At 35.1% G+C, this 14,672-nt stretch overlaps 1 protein-coding gene across 2 annotated transcripts in view; it reads left to right on the top strand.

The window, feature by feature from the left end:
* MBD-R2 (PHD finger protein MBD-R2) overlaps positions 1-14,672 on the top strand; it is a 112,149-nt gene that overhangs the window by 53,104 nt on the left and 44,373 nt on the right. For both annotated transcript variants that reach the window (XM_089104319.1, XM_089104320.1), the window contains 3 exons: positions 1,691-1,867; positions 11,131-12,259; positions 14,441-14,558. In XM_089104319.1, the coding sequence (XP_088960445.1) occupies positions 1,691-1,867; positions 11,131-12,259; positions 14,441-14,558 (1,424 nt within the window). The remainder of the gene's footprint in view (positions 1-1,690; positions 1,868-11,130; positions 12,260-14,440; positions 14,559-14,672) is intronic.

Genomic DNA, 14,672 nt, shown 5'->3' with positions numbered 1-14,672 from the left:
ATAGACTAGCTTTAGAATTTGTATCATAGCTTGAAATTCACTGTTGTATAGAGAAAAATAACCGCATTTTCAGAGTTCATTTTGTGTCTTATTTGATGTTCATTTCAAGTAATAGTAAAGCATATTTCTTACAATTCAAGATTGTTTATTAATCACTATTGGTATTATAGCTGGCGAGACAAAAATGCTACCTGATAAACCAACCCAATATTTCTGTATGCTGTTCAATGACTTTGCGATTATTAAAAAAAATTTAATTTTACGCTTATGTTTTTAAGATAATTTTAATTGTATATGGAAAGCTACTGATATCACAGCTGGTGTAAGACTTTGAAAAGCTTTATAGATTAGTTTATTCCTAGATTAGTTATAAGTATTCCTCTTTTTAATACTTGATTTTTGTGTTTTCAGTAAAGCGCTAGTTTTCTATAATCCTAGAAACACAGGGTCACATAATTATTAGGTTTATTAGCACTAGTTTTATTGATATATATTAGATAGGCTGTGAAGCAATAATTATTGTTTGTTTTAAGTTTCAACTTCGCTCTTTACTTCCCTCGGAAAAAACTTTGTTTTTTTTAGGTTAATATTGTGTAATGGAGATCAGTATAAAAATTAGATTCAATTTAAATATTGTTTTCAAACTTTAAATTTTTTAGATTTCCAGTTTCTATTAACAAGGGTCATTGTTTTCTTACCGTTCTCTACCGTGAACAATTTAATTAATATCGGATTGGTTCAGGTTGATGGAACAATTATGAGCCAAAAAGAGTATTTCTATTGCAATGACTGATGCTACTTACAGCTTTTTTCATTGTAAAGCTACGGCTCAAAATATACAGCAATTGCTCCGTTATATTGAATTGCATAGTTTACGCTGCTTATTGGGTATATTTGTTGTAAACATTAGCACTGTGTATTCAATCCTGATGTCAGTTGGAAAAATCTTCTTGCAATTCCCGTTATCAATTTTTGTTATTTATAAGTCGTATGTCTTCGAAATTGGTAGTAAAAGAACATACTACATGTATCGGAAGTTGTCTTTATTAAGTAATGACAAGTTTCAAATTCAAATTTCCTAAGCATATTTTACATACGACTTAATCTTACATAGTGGATAAGTCTTAATCATAGGGGGTCGTAATTATGAAATATATCTCCTCAGGATATTTTCTGGGGTCGAAGCATGAAACCAGTACATTTTATATCCCTCTTGGGAATGGATTGATCTTATATATTATATTAAGGCCATGCCTGCACATGGGAGGACAGGGGATCTCTTTAAACCCTTTCCAAAAGCTCCTCCTTCAATAAAAAGGTTTTATGCCCTTTGAGCCTTCCCTCCATAATGAATACTTTTTTACCCCCTCCCCTCGAAGTTTAGATCTTTGTGCGCCTGTAGTCATCATAATGCTTTATGAATTCTTACTCAAATGCTTTCTCAAGTGAACTAGTTTGAATCAGTATGAATAATGAGGAATATTGGGTAAATAGAGAAAGATTTTATGCCGGAAAACGAAGACTGATAAGACTAGAGGAAACATTTCAATCAGATCTTAAAAGTTGTAAAATGACGAAATTATGTTTTACACCTCTATTTTCCGGCTTTGCGGTACTCCCTCTTATATACAGGTGTATATCTAAATGCTCTACTTTATATTAGTATACTAATTTTCGTCATGTATAATAGATGTATGATCCCCCGCCGGAGCCTGTATTGGAGCCGTTGGTTAAGTCAGTTTTTGACACGACTGGACTTGGTACAAAAGAAGAAAGACGAGCTAGGAACAAAAAATTAGATGTCGCTTCTCTTTTTAAAAGCAAACCTTTTGAGTCCTCGGCAGAAGATACCTTTCACGATAATCAGGTAAAATTGTCAATTTGTGCTTTACTCCCCCCCCCTCCCCCCTGTTTTTTTTATCCCTTCTAAAGAATTATACTTATTCATTCTGCAAAACTTTTTGGGTTAGACGATTAAAAAAAAAAGTGAACAAGTAAATGTGTGTTATCTCTAAATTCTCTAAAAAGATGTTGTTTTTTTCTATTTGGTTGTGCTAACCATAAAGATAGAAAGTTTCAAAAACTAAAAGGAAAACATGGAGCGATTATGACATGTTTCGTAACCGTTCGGGGACAAGTTTTTGTATTATAACTTCCTCGTGATTTGACAAAAAAAGCTTCTTCTTTTTTTTGGGGGGGGGGGGGGGCGGGGGTAATTTTTTTAATTTTTAGTGCTTTTTGTAAACAAAAAGATTTTTCTTTTCATTTTATTTTTTGATAAATCTTGTAATCAGTTCTCGCCGTTCACGATTACGAATTTTTAAACTCATTTGATAAGTATTCAAGAACTTTTCAACGCCTTCACCATTTAAAAATAACTATTCTTGCTTCTAAAACTTTATTAGCAGGCTTTGCTTTCCTCTATATCCACAAAATAACCGAATTAACACATATCTATTTTATATATATATATATATATATATATATATATATATATATATATATATATATATATATATATATATATATATATATACACCATATATATAGCGCTACCCATATGCGCTACCAAGGATTATGTATGTAGAAGTATTGTACTTGGAAACGAGAAAATTGACTGAGTAGATAGCCTCAATTATCGAGGTAGTCCTAGAATTTGAATACTAATGACAAATGACAAGAAGCCAAATGATAAGTTCAAGTATTGCTCGGAAATGTTGGCCCTTTGAAAGGCTGAGGAAAATATGCTAGATGTTTCCCAGAGGAATGGTTTAAGTGTAGTTACTGTTTAGGATGAAAGTACATCATGCAGTGAGCTCTGCGAAAAAATGTGTTTCAGCTCCACTTCCAATTGTGTTCACCTCTACTTCCTGTGGTGAACAATCAAAAAAGATCCCAACCTACCGTCGAATAAACGCCATGAATATGGCATTTGGTGGTAATATGGCATGAATATGGAATTCAGTTAGTCGGAGGTATTAAGTTTGAGATTGTTGGTGCGGGAGATTGGCTTTGTTGATGTGAGCTCATTGCCAACTGCGGAAAACCATGTAATGACCAAGATGGTCCTGTACAAAGCCTCTATTTACCTAAAAATATAACAAACTTGTTGTTGTTCTGTTCTCAGCCGGCTTCAGCGCTTCTCGAAAAGGAGCTTTTAGTCCCTGATCTACACTGGCGGGGTCCTTTACATTTCTTAAATCCGTCAAAATTTAAATGATTTAAAATCATCTGACTTGTAACTTTGAATGAAAATTGTGACATGGAACGTTGCGATTTTAAAACATAGCTGACGAATTCATACACTTTGAAATCTACTTACTAGGACTTTAAGAAACTCATCTCCCAGTGTTAGGAAAAATGAAATTAGGTAATACAGAATATATTTATTCATGTAGGAAGGGAAGGTTAGATAGACAGGGATTATGATGAATTAGGAAGCATCTAAGTCTTGGTTAATAGTATTAATTATAGAATCCTAGTCGCTCATCTTATAACCAAAAAGTGCAAGTTATCAGTGATAATGGTGTATGACCCTATAGAACTGACTGACAGAAGCAATAGTCATTCAGATGAAGTGAAATACAGTTACAGGAACAAATAGTCGAGATCCCAGACAGAAATAGGACATTTTTATACGGAAACTTTAATGCTCAGGTTTGTACAATTACGGAAAGATGATATCCTAGCATAAGTAAATTTTCCTTAGTGGCGGAAATCAGCAATGGCAATAGACAGCTATAATTTGTAGGTACGTTAATCTAGCTATAACAAATGTGGCATTGGACGTAAAATGGCTTATAAGTTAAGATGGTCCTATATGATGGCTAGACAGCCAACCTAATTGATTATGTTATGATATATAGAAGATTGGTAGGATTGAAAGTGGTCACTAGGATATATGCGAGTAGCAATATTGATGTTTAAAATAAAGATTAACCATGTAGTAGTTTCTAGAATTAGTTTAAAGGTGAAATTACGAAGGGTAGCTTTATTCTGGGTACTTATGGTGTCGTTTGAAACTGGAGAGTGTAGATGGATGGATTAATACAAGGAAAATAGTTGGCGAAATAGCGAAAGATGCCTTAGGGAAGAACGTTAGAAAAGGAGCTAGTAATTAGGAAGAGGGTTTAAGTTTGGTGAAAGAGAGAAGAGGATTGAGCAAGAAGTTTCTGAGTGATAGATCTTGTGATGATAAAAGAATCGCCGAGGACCTGTAAGATGTAGGCAGACGGCATAATAGTAATATTTTATAATGGTATGTTTATAAATTGAAAGAAAGTAGTCTGTCTGGACTTGTCCAGTTCAATGCAGTACGGTACCTCAATTAGTGACGAGCTTGACTTGTGTTAGGAAGGCACTAGCTTGATTTTTGTAGAAAACAAGTTACTTTTCCTTTTAGGAACAATCGCTTTTAGGAAAAGGAGAGAATGCTTTGACCTAATTTTCCCTTTTACATTAATAATTGAGAGGTGTCTGAATCATTAGACCCTTTTAGTCCTCAATCTGTTAGATTATGGACAGGCCTTAGATTCAGCTAATAGAAAAGCTTCAGTGTTGATCCTATCCTTCTGTGGTAGAAAAGATAAGTGCATTAAAGTGAATAGTGCTATAGATGAGAATAGTATTACTGCAGTTAAGGTAAATAGTAAGGTTAGTTGGTCTAGTTTGCTTGATGAGGAATCAGGATTTAACCAGGTATGTCTTATCTCCCTGTTTATATAGATTACCTTGATGGGCTTGTCCTAAAGAACGCGGTGAAGGCTATAGAAGAACTGTGTCAGATAGGAGGGTAAAACCCCAAGGGTTTGATTATGCTGATGATTTGTGTGTTACCTAGAAATGAAATGAACAAAAATCACCACACCAAAATCAGAATAATTTTTCAAACTGAGACTTTCTTTGAATAAACATGTATTCTAGATACCTTGATATACTCTACTCCCAAAAATACTTTTCCTAAATACAGAAAGCCAAGACACAAACTCAAACTTTTAATCCAATCATCATTCTTATTTATAAATATATGAATAAGTTACATTTTCAGTTGGGTTTAAGGCCTAAAAGTATATTGTGAGACTTTACTACTTTACTGTCTGCTATCAAAGGTATATTTCTTTGGGAATTAGATCCAGGAAAACTAGTGAAAACATTGACAAAAATGTTCTTGGATGGCTGAGCTCTCACATAAGTTGTATGAAAGGATTCTTAATATCTAACAATTAACCGATTTTAGTACATGGCACTGGAATGGGATTAAGCTGAATCTGAAAAGCAAAAACCCTCTCCAAGAAACATGAAAAATTTGCACCCTTGAATTGTAAATATTGGCGTAATAGATGGATTTTCGGAGGTTTCCAGAGTTTGAAGCACAAGAATAGGTCTGAAAATTGAAGTGTTAAGACGACGAAGTCACTTAGACCATGAATAAATGTAGGAGGAGAGGTCGTTTTAGGTAACGAGAAAATCGATCAACTGAATAGCTTTACTTTAGTATTATGAGTGAAGGTGATGAATGCGGTGAAGATGAAAAAGTAAAATACCTGAGGTACTGGATGATTGCTCGCCAGCTAAAAAAAGGTTTGGAAGAATAATAAGATAAGTCTGTGAACTAACATTAGAATATAGGAATCCACGACCATGATGGTGGTTAAGTATGGCTTCGAAATGTGAGGGCTTTGAAAGGCTAGGAAATATTTTGTAAATGTTTTCCAAAGGAAATAGTTCTAGGTACTCCTTTGACTGACCATATGTCAAACAAAAAGCTCAACGAAAAAAAAAATGGTTCGATGAAACTTTTAAGGGCTGTAACACAATCAAGTTAAGATGGCTTGGTCACATTATATGGAAGAAGGATGTGGTCAAGCGAAAAACAATTCGTCATAGAAGGGGAGATCAAGACGTCATGAGAGAGGACTTAAAGGAGATTCGAATTACATGGGAGGGATACAGAGTGAAGCTTTGGATAAATTGGAATGAAGGAGGAGCTTAAATAGGTGTGTTGGCCTCAGGCAGTATAGTGTTGCAGGTAGTTATTAGTAGTAGCAATAGTAAAATATTAAGTGATCAATTAAAAGGATGACAAGGAAAACCCATGCGATACAGGGAATCAGGAGTGATTCAACAGGATCGAAAGTCCTTATTTCACTCCAAGCTGTGATTTAAGGTAATTTAAGATACGAGTTTTGCACATAATTTATAGCTTGACTAGTTATTTAGTAAATATTTAAATTCACGATCTGTTACTGACTTTTCAGCGTACCCCTCAGTAAAGATGGTGCAGACAAAACTCGACATACGCAAAAATCAGCCCATAAAATCGCACCGACACTAAACTCAACCCAGTAAAATCCTTTCCTTTTAAAGTTAGCCAGTGCATAGTTCAACTCAGTTCAACTGACGGTAAATGTAAACCAGGCAAATTCAAGGCCACCAAAATAAAATTCAACTATTGTATCCGACCCATTGAATGATGCCTTTTGGCCGTCATCCTTAGACAAAACCTTGAGTTTTCAGTATGTTCCTCATATTTTTGGCGGTGGAATTTTGTGCAGGTTGAGTTTTTTTGGAGCCGATAAAAATACAATAAGCATCGAAATCGGAAATCCCATTGAAGAAGAATAACCAAATTTAATATTTTGAGATCAGTATTTACATTATCTTTTCCTGAAAAAAACATTGAAGAAATATGGAGTTTTTATCTCAGGCTTTTTAAGATGTAATGTAATGTTTTATGCCAGCCCTATATATTGCATAATCTATAGCCTAAGATTTGCACTTTTGGAGATTGGGAACAAATTTGATTTTTTTTTTTTTCGTTTTTTTTTGGAAAACTAATACAAATTCTGGAGAATTTTGAGGACCTTATCTTCTCCATTTTACAATCTCCATATCAAAAGAACCTCCAATTTTTGATTTTTTAAGTTTCAAATCTTACTGTTTCTCAACTACCGATAACAAATCAACTGGGGAAACAAAACAAATTGCCCGTAAAAGTAAGTTGTGGTCCTGGACATCATGATTAAGTTGGAGCTCATAGTTTTGTATCGAGAGTTGAATCTGTTTGATATTTTAGCTTCTTAGTAAATAAGAATCTGTCTTTCAAGAATGATGCTGTGAGTTTTTGTACTAAATTATTTAGAAAATTTAGTAATGATTAGAAAACTAATGCATTCTTTCTCTTTGAGTGTTCTGAGCACCCTGTATGTGTCATATGTACTCCACTATATCATTTGTTTTTAGTGTTGCATTATTAGTAAGAACGGTATAAGTGAATCAGTTCAACGTGAATAACAAAATTAATAAATTCTATCCTTTTCTGACATAATTGAATGTTATAGAGGGTTTTAGGAAAATACCCCCCGGCGAATACCCCCCTCCCGGAAAATACCCCTCCCCTCCCCCCAAAAAATACCCCCCGTGGAAAAAAGGCTTTCCAAACTTGAGAATTTTATTAGAAGTTTTTTTTTTTAATTTCCGTAGGGGTATGGAATTTCGGTACTTGTGCATTATGCGCCACTCACTCAAGTTTACGCTGTTTAAAATTCGAGAAAACACCGGTTTTTTGTTAGTTTCTTCGTTACTTTAGAAATAAATTTAAGTGAATCAGTTCAAGGTGAATAACAAAATTAAGAAATTCTATCCTTTTCTGACATACTTGAATGTTATAGAGGGTTTTAGGAAAATACCCCCCGGTGAATAGCCCCCCCCCCTCCAGAAAATATCCCTCCCCCCCCCAAAAAAAATACCCCCCGTGGAAAATAAGGCTTTCCAAATTTGACAGTTTTATTTGAAGTTTTTTTTTTTTAATTTCCGTAGGGGGATGGAATTTTGTTACTTGTGTATTATGCGCCACTCACTCAAGTTTACGCTGTGTAAAATTCGAGAACACACCGGTTGTTTGTTAGTTTCTTCGTTACTTTAGAAATAAATTTGTGCTATAGATTTGTACATTAGGGGGGTGGGGCATAGCGGGTCTGCATGCAAAATGAGTTTGGTACAATTGTTCTGCAGATTAGATAGATAGATAAATAAGTGTATTTTAAAGCCAAAAATACGGCCATGAACACAGTAAAATAACACAAATGAATATAGTGAATCGGGGGGGGGTGTGTGTTTGGCCCCCCGGAAAATGCCCCTCCCCACGAAAAATACCCCCACGCGGAAAGTAAACCCCGTGGAAAATACCCCCTCGTTGGAAAATACCCCCGCGGAAAATACCATCCCCCCCTTTGGAAAGTAAGGTTTCTAAATTTGAAACTTTTTTTTGAGTTTTTTATTTTCGTTGAAAAGTGCTAAGGAACAGGAAAAAGAGGAATTTACACTCCAGAAGTGTCTTAAAAACTTAGAAAAAAAAACAGAAATCCATTTGTGTTGAAAAGGCTTCCATATGATTTTCTGAAATTTTTGGCAGTAGTGGGTGTCAAATTAAAAAAAAAAATGAAGAAGAAAAACAGTTTAGGCAAACAATCATTAAAATTAAGCTAAAATATATGGCACCAAAAAGTTTAAGAAGGTTTGGCAACCCTTCGAAAACATAGTTTGCTTTGGGAACCAACACATTCTAAATTGTTTAAGTTTTTACGGACAAAAGCGTTGTCAAATTCTACAAGTTTGTTTTTCTTATCTTCCAAGTGTAAAACTACTACTAATCACCATTAACAAATAAATGAAACCCAAAATTAACAGAAATTATAATAGATAGCCTGGTCAAACTCAAAATGAGCAAAAAGTAAAAGGAGTATGGCTGACAACACTACTTTACCGGGGGGGGGGTCAGAGGAGAGGATTACGTGGGAGGATCTTTCCTTGGGGGAAGGGACATTTCTATGAACGGGGCGCCGGATTTCCCAGCATTATTTAAAAAACGATCAGAAATTAAGTAAAAAAAAAACAAGTTTTTTCAACTAAAAGTAAGGAGTAACATTAAAACTTAAAACGAACAGAAATTATTAAGTATATCAGGTGGTTTGTCCCCTAGTTAATACCTCGCTCTTTACGCTATTTTTTTTAGCAATTTCAAAAGACCTATCTAGTCTAATTAAACAGGGTTTGTGATTGAAGGATTTGTGATTCGAAGAAAATTTGAACTTTAGCGTAATACTTGAACCCATAATACACAAGTAACACAATTCCTTCCATCTACAGAAATAAAAAAAATAAAACTCAAATAAAATTCTCAAATTTTGAAAGCCTTCTTTTCCACTGGGGGGGGGGGGGCACAGTATTTGGACAGTTTGAAGTCAGAAAACAATTCTTTCTAGGTTTATAGCCACTAAAAAATTACTCAAGAATAGCGAGGTATCTCAAAATTTTGTTAACTAAAAAAAAAAAAAAAAAAAAAAAAAAAAAAAAAAAAAATCCCAGTATAAAGGAAATGCAATGTTTTATTTAAGTGTTTTTTTACAAGTTTTTTTTTTTCGATGACCTTTTTTCGAAGTATTAAATACTATTATTAGGTTTATGCTATTGACAAGGATCGTTATTTACTTACCATTACTATGAAGAATTTGTTTTTTTGTGTTTTTTTTTTTTGCTCCAACCAAATCATATATAAAAAAAAATTGTGGAAAACTTGTTAGGGGTCACTGAGTCACAAATTAAAACTAATATTTTTCCTTAATATGGGACAAAATCTATTGGCAAGCAGCCAACAATGGAACAACAAACATTTTTTTCATGGTTTTTCCCTATTCTGCTTTTTTTTTTCCTTTGCCTAAATTTTTTTTCTTCTTCAATTTTTATTTTTAATTTGGCACCTGCTACTGCCAAAAATTGCAGAAGTTCATATGGAAGTCTTTTCAACACGAATGGATTTGTGTTTTTTTTTTTCTACGTTTTTAATACACTTCTGGAGTGTAAATTCCTCTTTTTCCTGTTCCTTAGCACTTTTCCACAAAACTATAAAAAAAAACTCAAATAAAAGTTTCAAATTTAGAAACCTTATTTTCCACAGGGGGGAGGGTATTTTCCAAGGAGGAGGTATTTTCCATGGTGGTTACTTTCTGTAGGGGTGGTATTTCTCGTGGGGGAGGGCATTTTCCGGGGGGTTAACCCCCCCCCATTCACTATATTCATTTATGTTATTTTACTGTGTTCATGGCCGTATATTTGGCTTTAAAAGACACTTATTTGTCTATCTATCTGATATGCAGAATAATTCTACCAAACACATTTTGCATGCAGACCTGATATGCTTACCCCGCCCCCCCTAATTTGCAAATCTATAGCGCAAATTTATTTCTAAAGTAACTAAGAAAATAACAAAAAAAACGACGTGTTCTCGAATTTCTCGAAAATTGGCGCATAATACACAAGTCCCAAAATTCCTTCCCCCTACAGAAATTAAAAAAATAAAACTCAAATATAATTCTAAAATTTGGAAAACCTTATTTTCCACGGGGGGGAGGGGTATTTTTTTTTGGGGGGGGGTGAACGCCGGCCACCGTTATAGAGGTCTTCTGGTAGATCAGTTTATTTTAGTTCAGGATAAGGCAAGTTTTGGCCTTGTTGTAGTGTCTTCTCTCAGTTTTCAAATATGTGGTAATTCAAAGATTTGTTCTCTCTCTTTATTTTTCTTCCTTTTTTGAATACTTTTCTCTTCTACGTTATTAATATATGTTATTTTCTTCTCTAGTTGCGCTCTCTTTCTCTCTCTCTCTCTTTCTGTTTCTCTCGCGCTCTCTCCCTCATCTCTCCCCCCTTCTCTCCCTTTACCCATCTCTCTCTATGTATCTCCCTATCTCTCCCCTTCCCCCCTTTTCCTCTCTCTCTCTGTCTGCTTTTTCGTATATTTTTCTCTTGTACTTTATTTATGCATATTTTTTTCTTCTCTAGATGGTAATTTTGACTGGTACTCACTGTGGTAAGAGGGTTGCTCTGTATAAGGTATAAAAAAAAATATAAAAAGAATGTGATGGAGGAACAAGAATGTTGTTTCAATTCTTAACTGACTTTTAGATGCTTACAGGTTATCGATGCTCAAAACCTGACACATGCTTTGTGTATTTAATAGTGCTGAATCTAGATAACAAAATGAAACATGCTATTACGTCCAGTCTTTCAGCATTAAGGTATTAAATAATTTTCTCCTAAATCAGTAGCATATTTATATCGTTTCTTTTGTTATAGGTATCACATTCTGCAAGAAGACGACGAACATCGAGCGTCAATTCGTTTTCGAGTGTTTCTTCTTTTCAATCGGATGATAAGTCTTGTGTATTTCCTGTGGTCACAAATTTGAACGCTCCTGGTGCACTAACACCAGTTTTACTCGAAAAAGCCGCTCGAAGAGAGAGAAGTAAAAGATTCTCTGTTACAGAACTATTTAGTCCCCTCCGTCGAGTCAGCTCGCCGAACGAATTTACTACTTACCCAAGAACTTACGCTAAGTCAATATTTGGAGAAATTAGACAACGACCTGATCAAAGTTCATTTGTTTATGGAAACCCTAAATCTAGGGAGAGGAGGTCTGCAGCAATAGTAAGCGTCACTCTTTCCTCGGATAGTGAGAGTGATACACCTGAAATTGTTAGTGATCTTCATTGTGGTGAGACGAAGAAAAAGTATTTTAATAAGGGGGGAAACAATGTCCAAACTGAGCTTTCTAAGCCTATGGCTGAGCCTGGAGACACAAAAGCTACGAAACCAATTGTTGTTATAGAAGATGACTCTCCCACTAGCGATGAGATAAAATTGTTGCCAATAATGCAACCTCCAAAAATGCAAGAAGAAGTGTCTCCAAGTCTTACAATTTCAAAAAACAACACCAGCCAAAAATATTTGAAGACAGAAGAACTGAAATTTGGGAAGGACGAAGCTGGCCTTTTAGATAGGAAAAACTTGGTGTCAAAAATGCAGCCTCCAGAGGTGGCACTACCAAACTTTGGAATTTCTAAAAACAGCACAGAGGAAAGGTCCTCACTTGAAGAAGAATTAAAGCTGCATAAGGAAGAACCCGGCCCAGTTGATAAGAAATATGTAGCTAAAAAAGTACAACTTTCAAAAATGCAAACTCAGACATCTCCCAATCTCGGAATTGCAGCATTGAAAACCGAAAATAAACCTCCAAAGGTAGAAGAATTGGGCACTCAAAAAGTTCAGGCCAAGTTAAATCAAGTTAATCTTTGTGAAGGAGTTACACCTGATAAGCTGATAGCTAAGAAGATAATTATCAATAAGAATATTCAAGAGAAGGTTTTCAATGAGCAAGTCGTACAATGCGTTTCACGGTCTGACAGTCCAGTAAGCCCAGCTACAGGTTAGTTTTTCTCTATTTTTCAGTTCAGGATAAGATTATTTAAGACAATTGTTGGACAAAATAAGATAATTTGTTGGATACAATTAACTATCACAAGTCTTGATGGCCTTTTTAATCAAAACAAACACAAAAAGAAACATTAAAAAAGTTGGCAGTAAATATGAAAAAGACAACTTACTTATTTAAATTCCACTTTTTCATACAGCTGCCACTCCTTTGTTGTTTTTTCCAGCATCTTGGTATTCAAGTCCTAACCTTAGGATCTTAGGAAAAACATATATTAAGCATTACCTACGTCTGCTGGCATATAAGACGACAACTGTGCCTCCCCACGACGACGTCTGGGGAACTTTTGGCCGCAGGTCTTCCAAAGACGTTTCCACCATTCTAGCACTTTTCTCAAGGCATCGGCCAAGCGTCACTTTCTGCCGGACGTATCCTCTAATACTAGGGGTGAATCCATCACCAGAAATCGCGGGGGAGCCTGCCATCGTCCATACGTACCATGTGACCCCAATACTGCTGACTGCTACTCTCGATTCTTTGAACAATCAATGGTTGCTTGATTTTTTCATCTGCGAACGTGTTCCGAATACTGTCGTACCAATGTGTTCCCAGGATGTGTCAGAGGGATTTATTTTCAAAGCCCTTGTATTCGATACTCAAGATAGTAGCGTGTGCAGAGTTTTACCAGACTTTACTTGGTTCGGTAAAAGCATTGCATGCATAAGCAATGCCAGTTGTAATTTTGTGTTCCAGGCTTTCGTCAGAATTTATGAGGCTCCCATGACACTTGAATTTTACAACTTCCTCTAGCTCATCGAAACGCAAGGTTAGTCATTTGTTTCTTTAAAAACTTCTTATGGTCAATTCTGGTCTCATCTGACGCAGTTTCCTTTCGTCCAGAAAGATTTCTTAAAATCCATGTGGACAATCTGCACTTGAGGTTGTCCGAAAGGAAAAATACCGGAGGTCGAGGTCCTTGAAATTAGGTACCCACTTAACTTCATCAACTGGCATCCAAAGATCTGTTTCAGCTGATCCGAGGTCTTGAAAGCTTGCTCCATCTCACTGGAAACAAATTTTATTATAAGCAATTATTAGTAGAACTCTCCTGTATGTATCACAGTTTATACAGTAGAACTGACTTTGCGGGTATACTAAATACCTTGGACATAGGTGGATAGAGTTTATATCCCTGTCCGCCAGTTCAATTGTGGTTTTCACATGTCTTGCAAAACCGCATGGCCTTTTTTTCTGGATCCATCGAGTTTCACATCCCAATAGTTAATTCATTTCTAAATATCGCTATTAAAGTGGACTTCTCACTTTCATACTGATCCATGAAATAGTGTATGTGGGGTCTTTTTTCCCGCTGCATTAAGTTCTCTCCATTTTTGAAAAAAAAATTCTCAAGATCATTCTAGGGAAAGATTTCTTTGCAGTTGCGAAATTTTATGCACGTACTTATCGCACACTGGACTGATCACGCGCTTATGCTCCCGTTTCGTACCTCCTTTGTTAAATTACTGTTTTTCAGAATCCATTTATAAGATAGGTAATACTATTAAGGAATGATTTCGTTGAATGCAAACTACTATTTTAGTAATTTTAGGGAATTCTCGTTAGAAGATCTGAAATTCTATTTAGAGTTTTTTATTTTCTTTTTTATTGAATGCTGGACTTATTGGGCGGAAGAAAACTTCAAAAGATTATTACGAAAATTATGGTCACCAGAATCAGACTTTGCGAAAAAAAAGTTCTAAAGTTTATATTAGAAAGGTTTCCCTGGGCATTTATTAACTTTTGAAATTGCCGAAGTTTGTGAAAAAAAAAAAAAACATTATTCAGGCAATAGATTTGAAGTCCGCAGAAATATATGATAAGAGTCACTTACTCGACATTGCTAATCTGATTTCAGTACATGCAACATGTTTATATTTGTACTAAAAGAGGTATGGAGTGGTTTCTATTTAGACTAGTCTACTGTGACATTACGTTAAAAGAAAGTATTCCTGACTTGCGAGCAAGGGTAGACGATTTTTCTACAGTTCTGGATTTTTCTGCAACCCCGACAGTAAAAAAAGTGGCCTGGCACTTCTTGTTCTTTTAAAATACTGTTAATTCTCCTTTCACCGAAGTGAGTTCCCTGTAAATCTGTTAGATTTTATCCTTTTTTAGGGGAGATATTTCTTCATGACCCTGTTTTGCCTGAGGGATGGATGAAAAGAATAATTGCTGCCAAAAAAATACTTCCTTGTCATAGTTTTGCGAAGAAGTGGTCGGTCTCCTTAATTTCGTAAGTATATTTGATAGTATTTATCAGATGATGGCTGATGCCCTATTATTTTTGTTCATCTTAAGTTTTCTCTAAGGTTAAATGTCAAATAAATCACTTAAAATCCATACTGAA

Source organism: Artemia sp. Qi Xiang Cuo, chromosome 18 (genome assembly GCF_049724085.1).
Source record: "Artemia sp. Qi Xiang Cuo chromosome 18, ASM4972408v1, whole genome shotgun sequence".
In the NCBI taxonomy this organism is placed as follows: domain Eukaryota; kingdom Metazoa; phylum Arthropoda; class Branchiopoda; order Anostraca; family Artemiidae; genus Artemia; species Artemia sp. Qi Xiang Cuo.
Note: the sequence above shows the minus strand (reverse complement) of the source record. Positions and strands in the feature narration are given on the sequence as shown.